This window comes from Pipistrellus kuhlii, unplaced genomic scaffold (assembly GCF_014108245.1).
Source record: "Pipistrellus kuhlii isolate mPipKuh1 unplaced genomic scaffold, mPipKuh1.p scaffold_m20_p_63, whole genome shotgun sequence".
NCBI lineage: Eukaryota > Metazoa > Chordata > Mammalia > Chiroptera > Vespertilionidae > Pipistrellus > Pipistrellus kuhlii.
The window spans coordinates 488,955-511,769 of NW_023425566.1; the positions used below are offsets into that span (position 1 = coordinate 488,955).

General features: G+C 43.2%; 1 protein-coding gene across 2 annotated transcripts in view; it reads left to right on the forward strand.

The window, feature by feature from the left end:
• RAB22A (RAB22A, member RAS oncogene family) overlaps positions 1 to 21,713 on the forward strand; it is a 51,259-nt gene extending 29,546 nt beyond the window's left edge. The window contains exons 3-8 of one of the 2 annotated variants that reach the window (XR_006740410.1): positions 4,701 to 4,782; positions 13,681 to 13,752; positions 13,840 to 13,946; positions 14,517 to 14,626; positions 17,972 to 18,143; positions 20,485 to 20,605. Coding sequence is in view for 1 of the 2 variants with exons in the window: in XM_036420208.2 (XP_036276101.1) it covers positions 4,701 to 4,782; positions 13,681 to 13,752; positions 13,840 to 13,946; positions 14,517 to 14,626; positions 20,485 to 20,582 (469 nt within the window). In the remaining variant the exon portion in view is untranslated. Of the gene's footprint in view, positions 1 to 4,700; positions 4,783 to 13,680; positions 13,753 to 13,839; positions 13,947 to 14,516; positions 14,627 to 17,971; positions 18,144 to 20,484 lie in introns of both variants that reach the window. The other variant, XM_036420208.2, reaches the window with a different exon arrangement.
• The last annotated feature ends 1,102 nt before the right edge of the window (positions 21,714 to 22,815 follow it).

A 22,815-nucleotide genomic window follows, 5' to 3' on the forward strand; every position in this document is an offset into this window, starting at 1 on the left:
GAGGGCAGGGCACACCTTGTTCTGAGAGAGCCAAGCAAGTCCACTGTAGTCAAAGAAAAGAAATTTTAAAACATTTCATGGCAGGTATTTTCATTGGGAACACGTACTGTGACCAGAGATCATGACTGCTTGGTGTGCATGAAAGTTATATTTTGAGAATGTCATGAAAAATGGAGAAGTCTATGAAAAGCACTCTAGCTTTAGGAAATAATGCTAGTAGGGATTTTAGATTAAAGAGGTAAAAAGATCTGCCTAGGCAGAGTGAAGAGCGATGGTTGAATAGTGAAAAATAAGGTTATCAGACAAGTAAATGGCAGGCTTGAAAATAAAAATGTATCATTGGAATGGCAGGAAGCCATTGCCCGTTTTTCAGAAAGCAAGATATGGAAGTTATCATACCCTCCCCATCATTTAACTTGAATGGTAAAAGAGTGATCTGAGAGTTCAAGTGACAGTGGGAGGGAAAAATTATAGTAGTCTCACTTAAAGATTAGGGTCCAATTTATGAACTTATATCAGGGATTGAGGTTCAAGTGTAGATTAAATACAAAATGAAGAACCAGACAATTCTACAAAATTCGATGCAAGTAACAAAGGACATAAACTGTTGTTGCAGACCAGTTTCACTTCTGTGGAAGGCAGACCACGTGTACTGATTGAGAACTTGGAATTTGGGACTTTTGTGGGGGTGAGGTGGAAAAACGTAAGCGCTGTCTTTATCATGTTCAGTATGAGGTGGTGATTAGAGTTTAATGGTATAGCTAAGCTAAATTCAATCAGATTTAGAATAGTGCTGTCCTCAGCAGATAAAAATGTGAGGCTATGGGAGGGAATTGAGTCATTCTGCCACAGGGCTAGCCCAGAGCTCCCTAGGGACCATTTGGAAGAAATGACTGGGCAACACCCTATCTCATTATGTGACCCTGCACCAGGCTTTACCACTACATAGACAAACTGAGTCCATATGTTCAGGTAAGGCAGGCCAAGATTTCAGACTCTCAGAAATCAACAGAGATGCCAATTGCTATTAAGGAGGCTTTGGTGGAGCTCAGAGGTGGCAAAGTGAGGGCGGTGTGGTCATCTCACCATAGCCACCTGAGCTGGATCCTAGAGGTGAGACTCAATTCTACACATGAGCCACCAGCAAAGAGACCCCATCTACTATCACCACTTCTTCCTTAGCAAAATCTAAGAGTGATGGAAGGCGATGGAAGGACTGGTAGTTCTTCACTGTTGCTCCTGGGTTTTGCCTGTTGCCTACTATAGGGGATAGAACTGGTGGTTCAGCAAGCAGGAAAGACTTCCCTGTGCATAATCAGCCCTGGCCTAGAGGCCACACAGCCAGCTGCAGTTAGAGGCTGCCTTCACCTCCGATCTCAGCTCTGCCTGCACTTCATAGGCAGTGCTCCAAGAAGGGGGTAGCCAGAACATCTTAGAGTTGTGAGAGTAAAAACAGCAACACGACAAATACTCTGTCAGAACTCTAGATAGCATGGAGGAGAGAGATGAGAAAGAAGTATAGCAAGGTCCCTGCCCTCATGGAGCTTACATTTCTCCTGGATGAGTGAAAGCTTGAGCAAATAAATTGAAAAAAATAATACATAAGTAAGCTGATCAAACAGGGTAGTAGTGCCCAGAAGACAAAAGGGGATGATGTGTGTTGCAGAGTGAAGTTGGAGTGGGAAGCTGCCTCATTTGGGTGGACCACACAGCTTTCTGTGATCTTTGGCAATTGACCTGAGACATAAAGAATGAGGAGCATCTTGCCACAGAACTGGTGGAAACGCATTAAGGAAAAGTCTCTGTGAAGACAGAAACAGGAACAGATAGAAGGATTTTAGACTGTGAGGAGGCAACTAATTTATGACTGCAGTGGCCGTGGCAGGATGTGCTGGGATCATGATCTAGGGGAAGGGTGATGGGTGAATTAAAGAAAGGACATGTTGGATTCAGCTACAGTCAGAAAAGGAAATCACAGTCAGTGTGAATGGAAATTTGTTTTTTCTTAAGTTGGGAGGGTTGACTGGGGAACTTTTTAGAGGATTTGGGGTTTCTAACCTCTGTTTTCTCTGCAAAGGCAGAAAGGAACTGTTGTCCTGAAAAAGAAGGGTAGTAAAAAGTGGTAGAGAGTTAGAAAGCAGTCATAAGAATGTGGAATAATTACTGTATGGGATGAAGGCCTAAGAGGTGGCCCAGCAGAAACAGGCTCATCTCACACTGGCACACACAGCTTTGTCACTTTCCTCAAGGAAGACAGCCATCCCCACACTGGGTGGAAGAAGCCAGTGGAGAGGCTAGTCTGGGTGGTTGAGTCAGGACAGACAAGATTCCTAAAGAACTGGCAGAGTGGGTAAATGATGCTGATGATCAAAGGACAAAAAGCCAACGATGTAGATCCGAGAACACCCAAGTAGAGAGCTTTGGACACAAGAAGACCTTGGTGTAGAGAGGAAAGGTGTGTTGAGGTGACCATGGGAGGAGCTGGAAGGATGGCCTGGGGTCAGTGACAGGAAATTGGATATAATCCTTTCAGATACTTTCATTATGTGATAGCTGCCATTCTCTCTTTCCCCTGAGTAATGAATCTGCACTTCCATTGATGGGGAAATGGTTGGCAGGTAGGTTGAACTTAAGTGAATTTTGACCATATAATGAAACGTTTCCTTTTAATTGTTATATATACCTTTCTCAGCCTTTTGTCTACTGCAAGTATATTTCTTCTCTTGTTCTTTGCACAACCATAATGGATGTGTTGGATGCCTGGGCTCGGTTAATAGGCCTCTTTCGGACACCCGTTGTCACTCTTAAATGGAACACCACAGCCATAATTGATGGAGAGTTGAGTTGTAAGCTTTTAGGACTAGTTGTAAAATCTAAACTGAAATGTTTCCTGGAGCTGCTCTTAAATAATAATAATAATACTTGTGTAGGTATAGTGCTTTACAACATACAGAGCACTTTCATGACATCATTTCATTTAATTTTTATATTAAACGAGTGATTGAATGCTTAGATCTCTCCTGAATGAGGAATCATGCTGCACATCCTGATTTAATCATGGTGAGTTGCCAAAAGTTCTCAAAACAATAACCATTTATTGAGTACCTTCTATGCATAAAGCACTTTACTAAGGATACCTAGGGGTACATTTTCAGTAAATAAATATCTAGTACCTATCCAAATATGTGATTTTGCTTTCTAACTTCCTTTCCCTTCCTCATCACAGTCACTGTTTGGGAGGCTGCTTGCTAGACCATAATTTATATAAACTTTGCCAGGAATTCAATTGTAGCAGAATTTAAGTTTTTTAAAACTAAGGATTCTGATACTTAGCTGAGCTCAGTGATTCTTCAGAGAGCCATTCTATCGATTTCATCTCGTACTGTCTTAAAGTTTATGTAGCTATTACACGAATCTCAGACGTATTTCAAACATCCATTGTATTTGGAAGTGCTTGAGTGGGGGGTGTTCAGTTCCAACAGTCTAGCAGGGCCCTTGGCCCCAGGGGCTTAGTATCCAGTAGAAAAGAAGAAACAATCATCTCTGGGGCCTTCGATGTGAGCCTGGGGGACGGAGGACTCCTAAGAGGGAACTATCTGGGTGCATAGGTGTAGAAGATAGTATTAGAGCCAGGCCCAGCCCCAGAGCAGGACTAACCCTATGTTCAAGAGCCCCTAGGGCAGTGGTTCTCACCCTTTCTAATGCCACGACCCTTTAACACAGTTCCTCATGTTCCTTCTTAGGAGACCCTGCTAGCAGTTCTCAACCTGTGAGCTTCGACCCACAGGTTGAGAACCGCTGCTGTAGAGCCCAAGACCATCGGAAAACACAGATATTTACATTAAGATTCATTAACAGTAGCAAAATTACAGTTATGAAGTAGCAACTATAATTTCATGGTTGGGGGTCACCATGACATGAGGAACTGTATTAAATGGTCACGGCATTAGAAAGGGTGAGAACCACTGCCCTAGGGTGTCCAAGCATGTGCTCTGGGCCACCGTGGCACCTCAGAGATTCTCCAAAAGGTACGAGACACCCCCCTCCAAATAATAGGATCTCTATTTCATAGGCCCTGGGCAGAATGGTCCCTCAGAATGAGTGATATGGCCTGCACACCATCCTTTCTCTTCGAGGACTGGGTCAGGCGCTGATGTGGTACATTAGGTCAGCTGAGGGGTTGTTTTGCAACTGAAACAGAGGTGATCACCAGGGTGTGGCTTCTCCAGCCATCTTCCTGCTCCTTGTCTGATATCTTACACTGGCTCTTATTTAGCTGTATATATGGCCATCTGCTTTTGGAATGGGAAAGCACAAATTCACAAGGCCCAATATTTTTAATAAGAGTACTAATTTTCTATTATGGAAAGTTCTTCCATGTTACCATCTTTTAAAATAATAATTTCTGTATTTTACAAGGGAGAGTATTGTCTGGATTACCAAATTATACAAAGCTTAGGCAGTCACAAGCCAAAGCACGCTTTCTTTTTTGTGTTGGGCAGATGTGCGTAACGCTTTATTTTGACACAGACTATGCAGCCAGTATCTGCTCATCTCATAAATACTCCAGAGGGGACCACAATGAGGACAGAGTGTGGAGCAGGAGCCTGAGTGTTAAAAAGTCTAAGTGATGTTTCCAACTGGGGCTGGCAACGTGCTTTAAATAATTGTATTCTGATCATTTAGGTCTCTCTTTATAGGGCATCCTTTATGACCAAGACTGTCCAGTACCAAAATGAGCTACATAAATTCCTAATCTGGGATACAGCTGGACAAGAACGAGTAAGTCACCCTTTAATTTACTATGTGTTTTTCTGAGGCCCAAATAAAGCTCCAACTAAACCATTGATGTCCCTGTCGTTTTCACATTACCCACTCTCTTCTGTATGCCTGAGATACATTTATTCCTGTTTGCGTAGGACAGCCTTTTTCTTTCCAATTAGAACCACAAAGTCCATTGATGGAGAAAGTGGTAATGGGTACTGAGGGCATTTTTATACTTTTTAGTGTCTTAAAGTAAATGCTGACTAACGGGCTTGATAAAATCCCGCTTAGAGCATTGTGTGTAATTTGGGGCTCCGTCCTCCCACAAAGATAGAAGAGAATTAGTGGTAGAAAGGGAGAGCTAAGCACATCTCATTTATAGCTGCCTTTTAAAAGCTAAAGAAGGAACTTACGGCATATAAAGTTTGAGATTAAGTGAAATGGATGAGCTAACACAGTGCTTTGCAATAGATACTTAATAAGTGCCTGATGATAAAATTGTCCAAGATGGTTATCTGCTTAAGGAAGTGCCTGAACCAAATGTAGGAACTGGGTTGAGACATCACAGTGCAGAGGGGAGATGGGGTGAAGCCCACCCAAGTCATACAGGAGTGGGAAGGTGGTGGGAGAACACACACCTGCCTGCTGCCTTATTTTACTCTGGGCCCTAAGTCTAATTTCCCTGTCGAGGGATGTCTGGCAGCCACCCCATTATTTACCTGCTGTTTAATTTTGTTTTCAAACAGTAGTATCAGATAGAACATCTGATGGATGCACAGTGCTATCTTAAGCTCTTAAAAGTACTCCAGAAGTAATTGGAAGAAATAGTCTGTCATCACAGTCTTATCTAAGACAGCAGAGATACTGTATGTGGCATAAAACCTGACAGAATCATCACAAACAAACAAAGGAAACAAAACAGCCCTAACTGTTGTCCTGGACATAGACACCATGCATCTGTACAGATCTAATGACCTAAGTTTATCTGTTACCTTGCTTCTGTTTTAATCCTGGATGTCATACCCTGTGTCAATTGCTCATCTGATATCCAGCTCCTCGACTCTCCCGTGCCTTGTACTCTGTATCTGCATGGAGTATTAGGACAGCTAGGCCTTTGCTAGCCATCACTCTTCCATCCTTCCCAAGTGTTGCTTCCACAGAGCCTTCCTTAGCATATCTGTAGGCACAGTTGTGGTGTGTGTTCCATTAACCAAAAACTCAGGTGGCTCTTCATACTGATAACATAAGTACCTTTTCACTGAATCCCAAGTTTCAATTTACCCCTTCCATATATTTGATGATACAGCAACATCCTCATTATAAAGAATCACAGTGATATGGAGCATCTCTTTTTTTCTAGACCACAAAAAAAAAAAAAGTAGTGTTTATACCTCCCTTGCTGCTGCCATAATATAATAGCAGAAACCTATTAAGATGTTCTTTGTTTTTTTTTGTTGCTGTTGTTAATGCTCACCTGAGGATGTTTTTCCATTGATTTTTAGAGAGAGTGGAAGGGAGGGAGGTTGGGAGGCAGATAGATAGATGTAGGACACATTGATTGGTTGCCTTCCATATGTGCCCTAACTGGAGTCTAGGATTGAACCTGCAATCCAGATTCATGCTCTTGACCAGGAATCAAACCTGTGGCCCTTAAGTCCACAGGCCGACAATCCAACCACTGAGCCAAACTGGCCAGGGCTTACGTTTTGTAATTAGCTAATTTGCCTGCCTTTTCTTTCCCCCACTTCCCATTGATTCTGCACCAGGAATAGTTGCTCTGAGATATAAGGCTGCCTCACCCCTACCTGAAGCTCCATGTCTTAGCCAGGAGCTTGCCCAGGGAATGTAAATGAGGCAGCAGGCAGAAGTCAAGAGAACTAGCTGGTAGGACCCAGACCCCATTGGGAGACTTGAGAGGAGGTCCAGCTTATGGTTGCCAAGCCACTGCATTTCAGAAAAGTTAAACATGTAACAGTGAATCACAAATTGTTTAAAGTGCTGTGAGAATCGTCCAGGACATTATCCGTGAGCTTGTTCTGATGCCAGTTTGGGCAAGGCCTCAAAGTCCCTGACTATGCCAGCCTTGGCCAGAGTTTCCATTTGTACCTCCTCTGACCAATTATCCTCTAGGACCCAACCAACGTACCGTACAATTTCATACCCTCACCCCCATGAACTATTGTTTCCTCTGCTTTGAACACCCTCTCCCACCTTAACCTAGAAAACTTGCCTCTCGTGTCACCTCAGGGGAGGGTGGATTTTCCTTACTGTCCTGCTGCTCTCAGATAAGTACCCACAATGCGGTGTACCTACGTTGCCCAAACCTCCGTCCCCCTCACATTTGCTCCAAATAGATCTCAAGTCGTTCATTTCTCTCCATCTCCACTGCCAGCACCATGCTCTCAGCCACCTTTAGCTCTCAGTCAGGTGTTCCTCCCTGCTCTCTCTCTTTCCCACCCCCACCACACTGTATCACCGCTCACAGGACTCGGGAGTCTTTTGGAAGCATAAATCAGACCTATTATGTTCTTGCTAATACTTTTCACTCTCTTCCTGCAGCCCCCCTCCCATAGCCAGCCTAGGAACAGTGGCCTACAAAACCTGGCATGGCCTTCTCTGCCTTCTCTCTTCACCCATCCTCCCTCTCACCCACTGAGTTGCAGCCCACTGGTCTCCATTCAGTTCCTCAGACTCTGCCCACCATGCCTTTACACACATAGAGTCTTCTGCGGGAACTTCCTCTCTCCTCCACTGGGTGCCTCGTCAGCTCTCCTTACTAACCTTTTTGTTTCAAGTTAATTGTTATGCCCTCAGACCCCACAGCTAATAGGGCCCCAGTTCATTCTCCATCAGTGTCCTTGATTTATTTTCCTTAGAACCCTCATTCTAAGTTGTAAATAGGTATCTGTCCCCTCACCTTTCGTGGCATTTCTCCCCTAGACTGTAAGCTTGGGAGAGCTGGGACCTTTGTCTCGCTCCCTCGCTACTATATTCCCACTGCTCAAATAGTGCCTGACCTAGAGCTGATGTGCAGATACTAGTCACCAGTCATGAGAGAAACACTTCAGCACTTCTCTTTGTAGTCTGAAGAGTCATTGATTGCCCTATCCATGGCATTGTACCTGTTTCCTTACTTGTTTATCTTCTGTTTTCTGTAGTAACGAGATTCATTGTGGAACCAAAGTCATCGTAAAATAAAAACCCTTTTGGGTGAACCCCATTTTGACCCTTGTGACTGTCTGTTAGTTTGATGGTCCAGTTGCAGTGGACTGCCAAGTGATTCATTAAGTCAGTGGAAGAGATTCTGGAGAACTTCACAGGTGTTGTGCAAAGCAGTGATGGTCGGATCTTCTTAAATGAAGTGATGATGATACAAGTGCTTCAGAAGATAATGATTTTTATGTAGAAGAGTTGAGAGCCCTAAGGAAAACTGGTGAAGTCCTCAAATAGTTTTGTAAAAGTTATCCTTTTTAAGTTGGACTAGGAGAACCGAGATGAAATGGAAGCTGTCACCTCGTACCAGCAGGCGGTTTCACCAGAAGAACCAGTCAGACTACCAGTCAGCTTGGCTTCAGTGTTCATTCAGCAAACTAGCTTCAGGGTGCAGTAACAAACCTAAGTTTTTTTCCAAATGTCAGATTAAATGACATTTGTTTTTATAACCTAAAATTTATTTTCTCAAGACAGAGCCTGCCAGACCTTTTTGTCCCTATTTTCTCTCCTTAATGACTTCATTTTAGGTGACATATTTTCAGTCATTCTTCACTAACAAGGTTCCGTACAGTATTCTGGGGGCTGTGCACCAAACATCACAAACACGTATCATAAATACGCCATAAGTGTCACAACATTTCAAATACTTGTTGCCTGTGATCATATAAAGGAAAGCTGCTTAACCAAAGTCCAGTAGACACTGCATCCAGTCCTTGAAGGTTTATGCTCCTGAATCCTCACATGCTACTCGGACAACTCTTTCCAGAGGTGGCACCAGGAAGGCTCACTTATTGTCACAGTAGTCATGGAAGGAACTGCTTTGGGGTTTTAAATCAGGAACAAGTGCAGTCGCTTTGTATCATCGAGAGCTAAAGTCAACACTAGCCTGTGGGCTAAGTCTTGCTAGCTGCTTGTTTCTATAAATAAAGAGATTTACAGAAACAAGTAAATAAAGTTTTATTGAACATAGCCATTCACCGAAATCGGTTTGGCTCAGCGGTAGAGCGTCGGCCTGCGGACTACAAGGACCCGGGTTCGATTCCGGTCAAGGGCATGTACCTTGGTTGCAGGCACATCCCCGGTAGGGGGTGTGCAAGAGGCAGCTGGTCAATGTTTCTCTCTCATTGACGTTTCTAGCTCTCTATCTCTCTCCCTTCCTCTCTGTAAAAAATCAATAAAATATATTAAAAAAAAAAAAGAACATAGCCACTCACCTATTTGTTTACATATTGTCCTCGACTCCTTTCACTCCTCAGTAGTTCAGTAAAGAAGTTATAACAAAGATCAAGTGATCCTGAAATATTTAATAACTGGCCCTTTCCAGAAAAAGTTTGCTGAGCCCTTATCTGGACCCAGATTTGGAGCAGAGATGTGCGGACATCCTTTGAGTCTCTATTTAAGCTGCCACCTTCCTTTACACAAAAGAACGTGAAAAAGTTTCATTGTCAATAATGGCGGAGTGGCTTGTACTAGAGTCACCCTCCCACAGAAAACAGTTCTATGGAAACTGGACAACACATTAAACATCATCTATCAGAAGGACTGCCAGATGCAGCTAGAGATTCCCCTGGGGGAGACCCACATTTTTACAGTTCTTCCCTGGAGGGCACTCCCCACTCCATGTGGTTCAGGGTAGCTAGGACTCAAGTAGAAAGCCTGTCTGTCTATCTTGTGGTAGTTGAGGACAGACTTAAAAGCTGCGAGAGCAACCAAGAAGAGAAAAGGCAAATCCCAGAAAAGGGGGACCCAACCAGGAGGGAAGCCCTAAAATCCTCTTATAAATTCCCATTAAGGCTTTGCCTACCCCCAATTCTGAATGCACAGGGGAGACATCAAGGCCCCCAACAGAAGGCACAGCTAGAAAGGCGACAAGACTGAGCAGAGGTTGGGCTGCTGCTCGTCCGTCACAGGAAACAACGCGTTTGGGGTTTGAGTCCAGTCCTGCCGTGTTGGAGGGATTGGAAAACACCTTGGGCTTCCATTGAAACCTCAGAAGGATCAGGCCTCGGAAGCAGACACCATGTCTGAGGACTAAAGACAGACCCAGACAGACTTACCCTAACCACCGGCAAAACCAATCTCACGATGAGTAGTCAGCAATTTCACACTCCTCGGAGAAGGTAAAGATAGTTTAAGTTGTTCAAAGATTTAAGGAAAAGTAGTCTTATCTACTTTGTACAGACGGGGAAGCTTGCACAGAATGGAAACTAATAACCAAATGGAAATAGTAAAACTGAAAACTGTAACATAGAAAATGAAAAATCTGCTGGATGGGTGACAAAAATGAGCCAATCAGAAGAACAGGGGGAGAGTGGGAAAATAATGAGCATAATCTCACTACCATAGGGACAAATCCTCACAGTCTAACGTTTGTGTAACTGAGACCCAGAGAGTGGGGAGGCAGGGGACAGAAAAAAGGATATTTCAAGAAATAATGGCTGAAAATTTTCCAAATCTGGGGAAACACATTAACTCACAAATCCAAGCAGTTCAGCATATCCATTAGTACAAAGAAAACTACCTTGAGGTAAATCATAGTCAAACTGCTGAAAACCAGAGTTAAAGAGGAAAAGCTTGTGAAAGCAGGCAGAGATAATAAACACGTTACGTACAGGGGGACAGTATGAGTGATGGCTAACATCCCACAGAAACAGGCTAGAAGACTGTGGAACAGCATCTCTAAAATGCTGAAAGCAAAAAAGTCATCCTGCCAAATTATCTTTCAAATATGGAGTCAAAGTAATGACAGTTTTAGAGTAAACGCTGGGAGGATGCTGCAGCAGCCCCAGAAGGGTTTCCGGCTGACGGGTGACACAAAGTGGCAACTTGGACCCACAGAAAGCAGTATATAAAAACCCCTTTTCTCCACTGATTTAAAGGCTGCTGGCTATTTACTGCAAACACTACAACAGTGGATTGTATAGTTTGTAGTGTATGTAGATTGAAAATACTGGTATTTGACAACAGCACATAGGACAGTGGGATAAAAAGAATGAGACTCTTGCAAGGTTCTGGTATTTTCCATGGGGGTATTACATTTTTAAACTCTAAATTAACTGGGGTTGTGTGGGGAATGTATATTGCAGTTATACGAGCAACCACATAAAAAGTAATACAATAAGGTATAGATAAAAAGCCAGTGGACAGATTATTAAAATTAAATACTAAAAATATTCAGTTAGCCAAAACCGGTTTGGCTCAGTGGTAGAGTGTCAGTCTGCGGACTGAAAGGTCCCAGGATCGATTCCGGTCAAGGGCACGTACATTGGTGGGGGGTGTGCAGGAGGCAGCTGGTCGATGTTTCTCTCTCATCGACGTTTCTGGCTCTCTGTCTCTCTCCCTTCCTCTCTGTAAAAAAAATCAATAAAATATATTTTAAAAAATATTCAGTTAATGCAAAAGAAGAAGGTAAAGGAAGAACAGGATTTTTGAAATGGAACAAATATAAAACAAATAGCAAAATGGTGACATAATATCAGTAAGACCAAATATATCACTAAGTACATGAAATATAAAGGAACTGAACATTTCACTTAAAAGGCACAGGTTATCAGCATGGTTGAAAAGCAGGATCAGCTATGTGCTGGCTGGCCTTAAATACTAACAGAGAGAGATTGAAATAAAAGAATGGAAAAGGATAGTCCATGCCAGTCATAAGCAAAAGAAAACCATTGTGCTTATTTCAATATCAATGGTGTAGATTTGAAGACAAGGGTTATTGTCAAGGTTAAAGAGGTGCATCAGGAAACTTGCTGTGTTAGAAATGTTTACTATCTTGGTGGGATGTTTACGTGGGTGCATTCACATGTTATTTTATCAAAACTTAAGATCTTTATCAAACCTAAGATCTTTGTACTTTTCTATATAAATTTTGCCTTCCAAATTTGAAGGTAAAAACAACCACCACCTTGTAAAAACGTTGCGGTGTGGTACATCAGAAATGAAAGCTACCACCATCCCTTTGTCTCGCCTGTACACTCCTGCTCTCCTGGGAAGTCAGCCATCTTCCCCACCCAGGAATGCAGTTCCCTCTAGGTAGCACGTTCTTGCTCCTAACCTGTATTTTTTTGTGTGTGTTTTTTCTCTGTAAAACAACATACTTTATTGGGAGTTATCAGGCTTCTGTCCAGAGGCAGGGGCCTTTCTCCTAGAGACCAGTGAAACTTCCTATGACATTGGATTGGGGTCTGGTTTTAGTTTGGTATCATCCCATACTTAACAGTTCTTCCTGTGTTTTCACCAATGCTGGCTTTTCTACAATATGCAGGCGCTAGGCCGCAGAGAGAAAACCATGTAAACAGGCTACCTTCCCTTCCCTCATGGAGTTTACAGTAAAAATTTCGCTTTCTTTTGTAAAACTCAAATGAATGTGGAAGTTTAAAAGCCAGAGGTCAAGCTCATTAGGTGAGAAGTTGCAGACTGTCACCCTGTATGTGAGTTGTGCTGTGCAGCAGATGTTCACCTCTGCGGACAGTTCCCACCCGAGGTGGGCTAGCCCCCGGAACAGAGAGCAGTGGGAGGACAGTGGGAGCCCATTCTATGTCGGATCCGGTTTCAAATGTGAGGTGTAAGACAAAGTTCGATTACAGGTAAAATCTCTTTAAATTTTGGCGTCAGTCACTGAGTGAGATGCTTAAACCAGCACATCCAAACAACCAGAGAGCCCAGGTGACTGGGCAGAGAGCATCAGCATAATGTCTCTCACTGATTGAGAGACATGGCCAGCTACTCAGCCTAGCCCTTTAAATTGTTCTTCCACTCCTCCCTTCCCTTCCCTGTCATTCATCCTTCCCTTCCCTTCCCCTCTTTTTCCTTCCCTTTCCTTCCTTTCCCTTCCCTTCCCTTCCATTTCCTTCCCTTCCCTATTATTCCTTCTCCTTTACTTCCTTCCCTTTCATTCCTCTCCTCCTTCCTTCCCTTCCCTTCCCCATCATTCCTCCCCTCCTTTCTTCCCTGTTATTTCTCCCTCCTCCTTCCTTCCCTTCCCTGTCATTTCTGTCCTCCTTCCTTCCCTTCCCTTCCCCATCATTCCTCCCCTTATTTCTTTCCTGTTATTTCTCTCTTCTCCTTCCTTTCCTTTCCTGTTGTGTGCAGGCTGGGATGGGGGGGGGGGGGGTGATGAGTGGGAGGGAGCTTTGTATGCAGAGTTAAATTCATGTAAGTGAAATTAGATGCTTACCCGCATTTGGGAATTGCCACCTGCATGGAATTAGTCAGAAATGGAGTCATAGACTCGCCCCAGTATGGAGGGTCGATGTGTCCTCATTTTGGGGGGTACCATCAGCATTCATATGACAGGTCTTCCTCATGACACCCCAGTGCAGCCGCTTCTCTGGAGAGCTATTTACAGCATGATTTTTATCTCCTTGATGGTTTGAGGAGCCGAAGTTTAAAGGACTATTGAACAAGTGAATTTGGGAACTATAACATTGAGTTCAATTAAAAAGCCTTTTTAGCTGAAACAATTGTTTATAGCACTATATTTAATTCCTATAAAACTGTATTCTAAACTATCTTCTGAGAGACATTTCAGTGTTACATTAGAGTTGTTGCCTTTGGTAATCACTGCCTCATTTGCTTTAAAGCATCATGTCATCTTGGGCTTAGAAGAAAGATTACCTTTTGTGTAGGGATAATGGGTTTAAGAGTCTAGTAAAAAGCATTAACCAGTTTTCCCAATTTTGTTGTTCTTTTTCTCTGCAGTTCCGTGCCTTAGCGCCCATGTACTATCGAGGGTCGGCTGCAGCTATAATTGTTTATGATATCACAAAAGAAGTAAGACCTGTATTGTGTTCTCCAGACTGCTTTGAAAACCCTCTGGGTTGCTTAGCTCTCCAGTTGCTTTCCTCTTGTGTGTTTCAGGAGACCTTTTCAACACTAAAGAATTGGGTAAAGGAGCTTCGACAGCACGGCCCACCTAATATTGTAGTTGCCATTGCAGGAAATAAGTGTGATCTTATCGATGTGAGGTAAGTTATTAGAACAGGAGATTACAATGCTGATCATGTGTTCCTTTTCTCACCAAGCAATATCCAGTTCAAGAATCTTGCTTTTACTTTATCTCTGACGTTGAAAAATCCCTTTTCGTTGTGTGGCTGGAGTCCTGAAGTTTCAAAGTAAAATTAAGAGTTCAGGCATTTGGAGCCAATTAGGTTATATATTATATGTAGACAGGTAAGTAATTTATTTAACATTGGTTGCATCAGGCTTGACATTATCTGAGCTTAGCTCCCATGAAATAGTATACTGGAACGGGAAAAGCAGGTTTTCAGGAAAGCACATTTGCTAGAAGTTTCTGTGGGCCACATCTATAAGTCCCAACACAGGGCCGTCACTTTGGTGAGCGGGGAGAGAAACCACGGCCATTCTCTGATCATTCCACTGCATGCGTTGCTAGCAGTGCATTTTTGTTTTGTTTAACCACAGACACAAGCCATTCGTGGCATCCTTTGTCATCGTCAGCCCGCTGGATTACTGGTAGGTGGGATAACATGAAGCTCGATGGGTCCCATTTCTGATTTGCAATCGTTGCCTTTCAGAGAAGTCATGGAGAGAGATGCTAAGGATTACGCCGACTCCATCCATGCGATTTTTGTAGAGACCAGTGCAAAAAATGCGATAAACATCAATGAACTCTTTATAGAAATTAGTGAGTATCTCTGTGCTGTATGGCTTTTTCCTGTGCAGGGCAACTTCAAACAGAATTGTCTTTCTGGGTGGAATTTCTTCCTCACCTCCGGTGTGGTTCTCGGTGGAATGAGAGTCGAGAGGGTACGAGCGGCAGCAGTTCTCTGTGTCATGTAATTGCTGGAGAGCTGCTGCCTGGCGCCTGACCCTTATTAAGATGGCTGCTGCCAATAAATGATGCACGGGGCCTGGAGGGCCTGGAAACATGCTCTCCCTTCTCTCTGTGTTCTAATGAGTCGTCCACAGTCATTGAGGATGAATAGAATAAATAAGGGACGGAAAATGCATATGGAATTCCACTGTGAGGAAACCCTCAAAAATTAATACTAGATGGGTAAAAGGCAAGACCCGTTTTCCTCTCCCTCCCCCTATCTGGTGTTAATATGGTGACACTAGCTGGAGAGGCGGCTGCATACCTTTGGGACCCTCTACAGATTGTGTCTATGTTTATTCATTTCATTCAAGCTCATCAAAATGTTTATTGAGAGCTGTTCTGGGCTCAGGGGAGGCCGTGGAGAAGGAGACAGGCGCAGCCCCTGCGCCGCTGGAGCGTAGACTGCCCTGCAGGGCAGACAGTGAGCACAGTAATAGTGAGATCCTCTCAGATGATAAGCATGGGTAGCAAGACAGTAATATAGGATGAAATGAAAGAGTGCCTGCAGGTGGTCAGGAAAGGCCTTTTCTGAGCAGGTGATGTTGGAGCTGTGACAGAGCAGGCCGTGCCAGGACCTGAAATCACGTTAACTGAGCATATCAGACTCCAGCTGGAGAGTGGGGACGGCCATCGGGCTCCAGGAGCTTGCTCATTAAGACCCTTTGTCTAGCCAAAACCGGTTTGGCTCAGTGGATAGAGCGTCGGCCTGCGGACTGAAAGGTCCCGGGTTCGATTCCGGTCAAGGGCATGTACCTTGACTGCGAGCACATCCCAAGTAGGGGGTGTGCAAGAGGCAGCTGGCCGATGTTTCTCTCTCATCGACATTTCTAACTCTGTCCCTCTCAATTCCGCTCTGTAAAATCAATAAAATATATTTAAAAAAAAAGAAGAAGAAGAAGACCCTTTTGAGATAGGAGATTGCTGAGGCTGGAAGACTCAGTGCCCACTAGGACCACCAGTGATGGCCCACCGGTGGAGCAGGCCCAGGGCAAGTACTGGGACTCAGATGGCAGAAAGCCTCCCAGCTGGTGGGGGGACCCAACTCCAACAATGTGGCCACACCAGAGTGTAAGTCTCTGGTCGCCCAATTGCTTGGGTTGCTTTTGTTTTCATTTTTAATTTTTGATGTTTTTAGTTCAGAGAACCAGAAATCTGAATTTTATGTAACATGTTCCACTGCTGAGATTTGGCCACTAACTTAAATGTTTGTAGAGTACTGTACAGACAGACCTACCAGCCCATCTATGGCAGAGAAGGCCCGTGGGCTGCTGGTTTGCAACCTCTAGTACAGTTCCTTTATGTCAACATTAAAAACTGGCCCGTTTGGCTCAGTGGATAGAGCGTCGGCCTGCGGACTCGAGAGTCCCAGGTTCGATTCTGGTCAAGGGCATATACCTTGGTTGTGGGCACATCCCTGGCAGGGGGTGTGCAAGAGGCAGCTGATTGATGTTTCTCTCTCATCGATGTTTCTGGCTCTCTAACCCTCTCCCTTCCTTTTTATAAAAAGTCAATAAAATATATATTTTTAAAAATTCATGATGTGCCCTGACCAGTTTTCTCAGTGGTTAGAGCGTCAATCCACAGACCAAAGGGTCTCAGGTTCAATTCCCAGTCAAGGGCATGTACCTTGGTTGCAGGTTTGATCCGCAGCCTCGGTGAGGGCGAGTGGGGGAGGTAACCAGTCAATGTGTCTCTCTTGCATCAGTGTTTCTGTCTCTCCCTCTTCCACTCTGTCTGAAGACCAATGGGAAAATTTCCTAAGGTGAGAATTTAAAAAAAAAAAAAAAAAAAAAGTAGTGATGATTATTGTCTTCCTGGAATGTAAATAGCAGGTACCCAAAGGCATTCATTTTTTTAAATATATTTTTATTGATTTTCAACGAGGAAGAGAGAGAGAGAGAAACATCAGTGATGAGAGAGAATCATTGATTGGCTGCCTCCTGTACACCCCTCACTGGGGATCGAGCCCACAACCCAGGCATGTGCCTTTGACTAGAATCAAACCTGAGACCCCATAGTCCATAGGCTGATGCTCTATCCACTGTGTCAAACCAGTTAGGGCCCCAAAGGTATTTATATATATATATATATATATATATATATATATATATATATAGAGAGAGAGAGAGAGAGAGAGAGAGAGAGAGAGAGAGAGAGAGAGAATATATATTTTTTAATTGATTTTTTTTTTTTTTTTTTTTTTTTCCTGAGAAGAAAGGGAGGGATAGAGAGTCAGAAACATCAATCAGCTGCCTGCTGCACACCTCCCACTGGGGATGTGCCTGCAACCAAGATACTTGAACTTGACCAGAATCAAACCTGGGACCTTTCTGTCTGCAGGCCAACATTCTATCCACTGAGCCAAACCAGTCAGGGCCCCAAAGGCATTCTTAAAAGCAACATGAGGCCAATCAGAAATTTTTCACAATTCAGGCTAAAAAAATCTAAGTATGGTGTCAGACGTGTATTAAAATTACTACTTTAATTATTTTTTTTGTTAATCCTCACCCAAGGATGTTTTTTCCATTGATTTTTAGAGAGAGTGGAAGGCAGGAAGAGAAGGAGAAACACCAATATGAGAGAGACACATCAATTGGTTGCCTCCTGCACACATCCTGACTGGGGGCGGGAATCAAACCCCAGATTCTTCAGTGCGAAGGCCAATGCTCTAACCATTAAGTCATACCGTGTAGGACTGAAATTATTACTATTTTCAAGTATTCTTTTTAACAGTATTCGAAACAGGGAGGCAGTGAATTATACCAAAAATGAAAATCCTTAAATAAAAACAAGCATGTATATACCCACCTTAACATGAAAAATTAAAATATATGTTCAGAAAGATTGGAAAAACTGAGAGAGATGTAAATTGAGGTTAATGTTTACTGGGTGTTATAAAGTTGTGTTAGCACAGTAGCTGGCATACTTGCTTCTTCCTGAAGTGTAAGTGCTCACATCAGATGTATAACGCTCAAGAAATTTTCATAAGCAAAATATACTGACATCTGCACCCAGAGTGAGGTCCAGGGGCACCCCCCAAGGGAACCATAGTCCTGACTACTGACTCTTCAGATCTGTTTTGCCTCGTTTCATACTTTGTTTTTTAAAACATACTATATTTACTCTTGTGTCTGGCTTCCTTATCTCTCTTAGGTTCATACGCTTTTAGGTTCATCCATATCATTACATGATTCATTCTTGTTCCCATGGTGCATCCATCGGCCTCAGAGTCAGAGCAGGGAGGATGCCCACAGTGGTTATCCATCCTGTTGATAGGCATCTGAGTGGTTGTTTCCAATGTAGAGCTATTACAAATGGTACTGCTGTGAGCATTCTGCTTCCCGTCCGCTATCTACACAATAGGCACACATTTCGATAGGTGTATTTTATACCAGGAGAAGAATAACTGAGTCCTGGGTATGCATGTGTTCACTGAACGTGTACTTGCTGACCTGACACCAGGGGAATGGGAGTACTCTCCGTCCCTGGTAGGCAGGTAGTGATTTGTATTTCGTTGACAGTTAATGAAGTTGAGCACCTTTCCAGGTTTGTATTTACATTTACATACTCTCAGAATGTCCTCCTTTGTGAAATTTTGTGTTTTTCTGTTCAGTTGCCTGCCTTTTCCTGAGTGTTTATGGTTGACTAGGGAGTGAGTCCACTGGTGATCATGTGTGTTGGACAAATCTGCTCTGTCCATGTCTGAATGTCTGAATCCACTCCTTGGATGAACTGGAGTTTTTAACCTTAATAGATGCCCATTGGTCCTTGTTTTCCTTTATGGTTGACACTTTCTGGCTCTGGTTTGAGAAGTCACTGCCTATTCCCAGGTCAGGAAGATGCCCTCCTCTGCCTCCTTCTAAGCATGTTTCAGAGGTGACTGTTGTCCCAGCTGTACTTCCAGGACCTATTTAATGAGAAATGTGTGATGACCAGAAACATCAGTAAAGGTTGTGAATAGTTTATTCACAGTAGCATGTACAGGCACTTGAAAAGTAGGGGTAGGACATACTGGGGGATACCTTCCAGTCATATGGACACATGCTGGGTGCCACCCACCTGATCTGCAGGCTGCTCAACGTGCTGGAGGCTCCAGGCATGGCAACCAAGGACACAGGAGCTGGCAGATTCCATCTCAGCTTGTCCATGCCCAAAATGCATGCACCCAGGTCATTTCATGTCTTCAGAATATTTCAGTGCCAGGAACTGTGCTAATGACCCTGGAAACAAAGATGGACAAACAGAATTTCCCCTTTGAAGGGCTGAGGGTCTAACTTGAGGGAGCTCTTTGCATAAACAAATATATGACACGTGCCTCCAAAGTCCTGATGGATTTCAGTGCCCAAGATGTTGGAGAGTTAGGAAGTGGGAGGCATCAAGAAAGCCTGTACAGAAGCAGCCTGAGTTATCAGTGGGGTGGGTGGGTGGATGGGTGATTTCAGGTTTCCCTTAAAATTGACATTATGCTTCATGGAGCAGTAAAGTGAAACCTGTTCATTCTCATTCATGGTTGGTAGCAGAACAACATGACACAGCCTCTTCAGAGAACAATTTGGCAGCATCTGTCAAAATTTAAATTGCACGTCCTTTCTGCATCTGGGCGAGGTAGGCGGCTACAGGGAATTTGTCAGGGTCAATACCCAGAAGTAGAATAGCGTGACCTGGCTCTTCCACTCTGTTAGTTTATCCAACACATGCACTCAGGTTCACAAAGATATTCTGGCATCATTGTTAGTAGCATCAGAATATTGTAAACAAACTAAATATTTATCAACAAGGGAGCACTTTAATTACAGTACATCCATAATCCACTGCAGTGTCGCCGAGCTATCACCTAGCTAGAAGATGGCAGCTCTCCAGGCAGTGTGCTGGGACAGTCCCAGGATACACCTTGAAGATAGCAAGGTGAGAGCCTTGCACTCTGGTTGCTCCTGTCCCAGTTTAGGAATGGGGACAGGTTAACCGTTAAGCTGTGTGTGTTGCTGAAACCTGTTTGGCTCAGTGGATGGAGCGTCGGCCTGCGGACTGAAGGGTCCAGTGTTCGATTCCGGTCAAGGGCATGTACCTTGGTTGCGGGCACATCCCCGGTGGGGGATGTGCAGGAGGCAGCTGGTTGATGATTCTCTCTCATCGATGTTTCTAACTCTCTATCCCTCTCTCTTCCTCTCTGTAAAAAAATCAATAAAATATATTTAAAAAAAAAAAAAAAAGGTGTGTGTTGTGTGCTTCTGTCCACACCTAATACTGGACAGAGGGATGAATCTGTTCTGAATTTTTTTTTTTAATGTGCATGTATTACCTACTAAATGCCACGTGATATCCTTGCTTGGACCCTGAAACAGAAACAGAACATTAATGGAAAACCGGTGGCATCCACAAAAAGTGGAGTTTAGCTACTAGTGATGTGCCAATGTTGAATTTTTCAGTTCAACAAATGTCTTGTAGCAGCATAAGATAGTAACATTAGGGGAAACTGGGTGAGGCGTATCAACAACTCTGTATATTATCTTTGCAACTTTTCTCTAAATATAAAATCATCACAAAATTAAAAATGTATTAAACTTTTTTTAATGAAAACTGTCAAGTTATATCTACAAAATTATGTCAGAATGAGCAGATTTAGAACATTAAGGTTCATTCTCTTCCTTCCTGTCCTCTTGATTTAGGTCGAAGAATTCCTTCCACTGACACCAACCCGCCATGTGGCGGGAAGGGCTTCAAACTCCGGAGACAGCCTTCAGAGCCCAGGCGAAGCTGCTGTTGACTCAGCCTCAGCCTCAGCCTCAGCCTCAGCCTCAGCCTCAGCGGTGAAGTAGGTGGTCCTGAAAGCTAACGGGAGGGCTGGGCCCTGCTGCCAGGCTTCGCCTAGCTGGTCTGGGGTCTTCGTGCAAAAGAGTCGCAGAAATTGACCAGTCTGTTTCGTCTTTGAAGACTATCAGTGCTGTTTCAGTCTTCGGACTTTTGTTATGTAAAGACTCTGGGGGACAAAGGGACTCCATCACTGGCTTTTGACCTGTTGAAAAAGAACATGTAATTGTATGGATGGTAGGATCCAATTGTTGCTTCATTTTGTAATCAAGATTTTATGTAACATTTGTAAAGGGAAATGAGCACTTTCATCATTCTGGAGGGAAAGAAGACCTCGTGGAGATTAATTTCCTTGGTTTCACATTACCACTGTTCTGGGGAGTTGTATAATTTAAAATGTGGTAGCATATCGTTAAGTGGAGGGATGGCGATTATTATCTGAAGGTAAAATGGGTTATTTATCGGACTGATGGAAATGATTGCATCCATCTCCAGAGCACTTTCCATTGCATACATTAGCCCAGGATACATTCAGTAAGTTCACAACAATAGCCTCTGTTTTGCATTCTGACCCTGTCCTGTATGTGTCACCAAACTCATTACTGGCACCTTCTGTAATAAGCTCTAAGGATCAGGGGTGGTGGTGGAGAAGCTGACTGGAGTAAATCAAATTGCATATGTTTAAACTGACTAACTGGTTTAAAAAGAAGGAAAAGAAAGTAGTGTAAATACTGTCAATTTTTTATTTAACCAAATATTTTGGTGGGGGGAACAATTATCTGTTGGTTAGCCTATGTAAAGTTGTAGTCCATATTTATGAGACCATTGCTTTAAAAAAGTATAAATTATGTAAATATGGTAATAAATTCTGTGTTTCATTCCATTTAATTTCAACCCCATTTTCAGCCTGTCCACAGGAGACTCTTCAAAGCACATTTATGTTGTACGAAAGCATAGAGCCTTAGTTTATAGTTTTTAAAGATTTCCCTGCCTTTCCTTCCATCCCCCTTCCGGTGCCCATCTGGAAATCATAACATAGACATATGCCACTTGGATAAGCCTGACTAGCCTTCCTAGCCCTGGAGTAGAAAATTAAGCTCTAAGCTCAGGTCATTTACCTGGTCTTGGTAATAAGTCACTTTTCACTTTTAACTTCGGCCTCGGACCAACTGTTTGAAGAGAGCTTTCCTTGTTAACAATTTAGCTTATCTTTCCGGTTCCCTTTTCCCCCCTGCCTCTGTTAGTGGTTAACACTCTTTTCCCTCAGGGAGCCTAATGAGGTTTTTAATATAATCTAAAAATAAAGCACTGAAGTGAAGTTGGTGAAAATTTGTCCCTGCTCTAATTTGGCACCCTTCCAACCTGAGTATTGTAAGGGAAGGAAATTTACAAGATTATATGGGAAATGAAACAGCTTGAATTTCAAACTAAATTGTGTTTTCAGAGCTCTCCTTAAACTGAACAGTCAAAACTTTTAAAAATAATTGTTATTTCTTTGTGCACCCCACTTGATATGGGTAGATTTTAATGAGAAAATTATAACTCAGATGAAGTACAAAACGATTCCCTTCTCCCTGGTGAATATCTCAAGCATTTGAAATTGCTTGTTTTTTATTAAAATCCAATAGAAGGAATGTAGTTAGTGAAAATTCTAACATCGTTTTGTTTAAAATACATGTAGACTCTATAGCCACTCTCATCTCTCTCCCAGCCCCCCCAGCCTCCGCCCCAGCATCTTGCTTTCAGAGAAAACAAATGATTGTAAGGACTGGGCTCTTTGGGCTGAAGGTGGCTTCACTTTATTTCATATACTAGTGCATCCAGGTGGAGGCCGGTACTTGGCCACTGCCCTGGTCCATCCCTAGCATCCCCACTCTGGGCCTCTGTCTCCATGACAAGAAAATAAAAACAAAAGTTGTTTGGCTCCTTCCCGAAGAGACGGTGATTGTGTGGCCCCTTATTTCCTATTTTACCAAAAAAAAATGGTGCAAATCTGTGACCTTCACAATATTTCCACCAAACCTGTCAGTTAATGTTTACGATTTCATGGTGTCTGGGTGCACAGGGAAAAACAAAGTGCTTGCTTGCTTCACCTTACGGGTGAAGCGAATAAATGCCTCTGATCCTGTTTTGACCTTGACTGTCTTCAGCCCCAAACGGGTCCATCTTTGGTAGCCCTGCAACGAGTG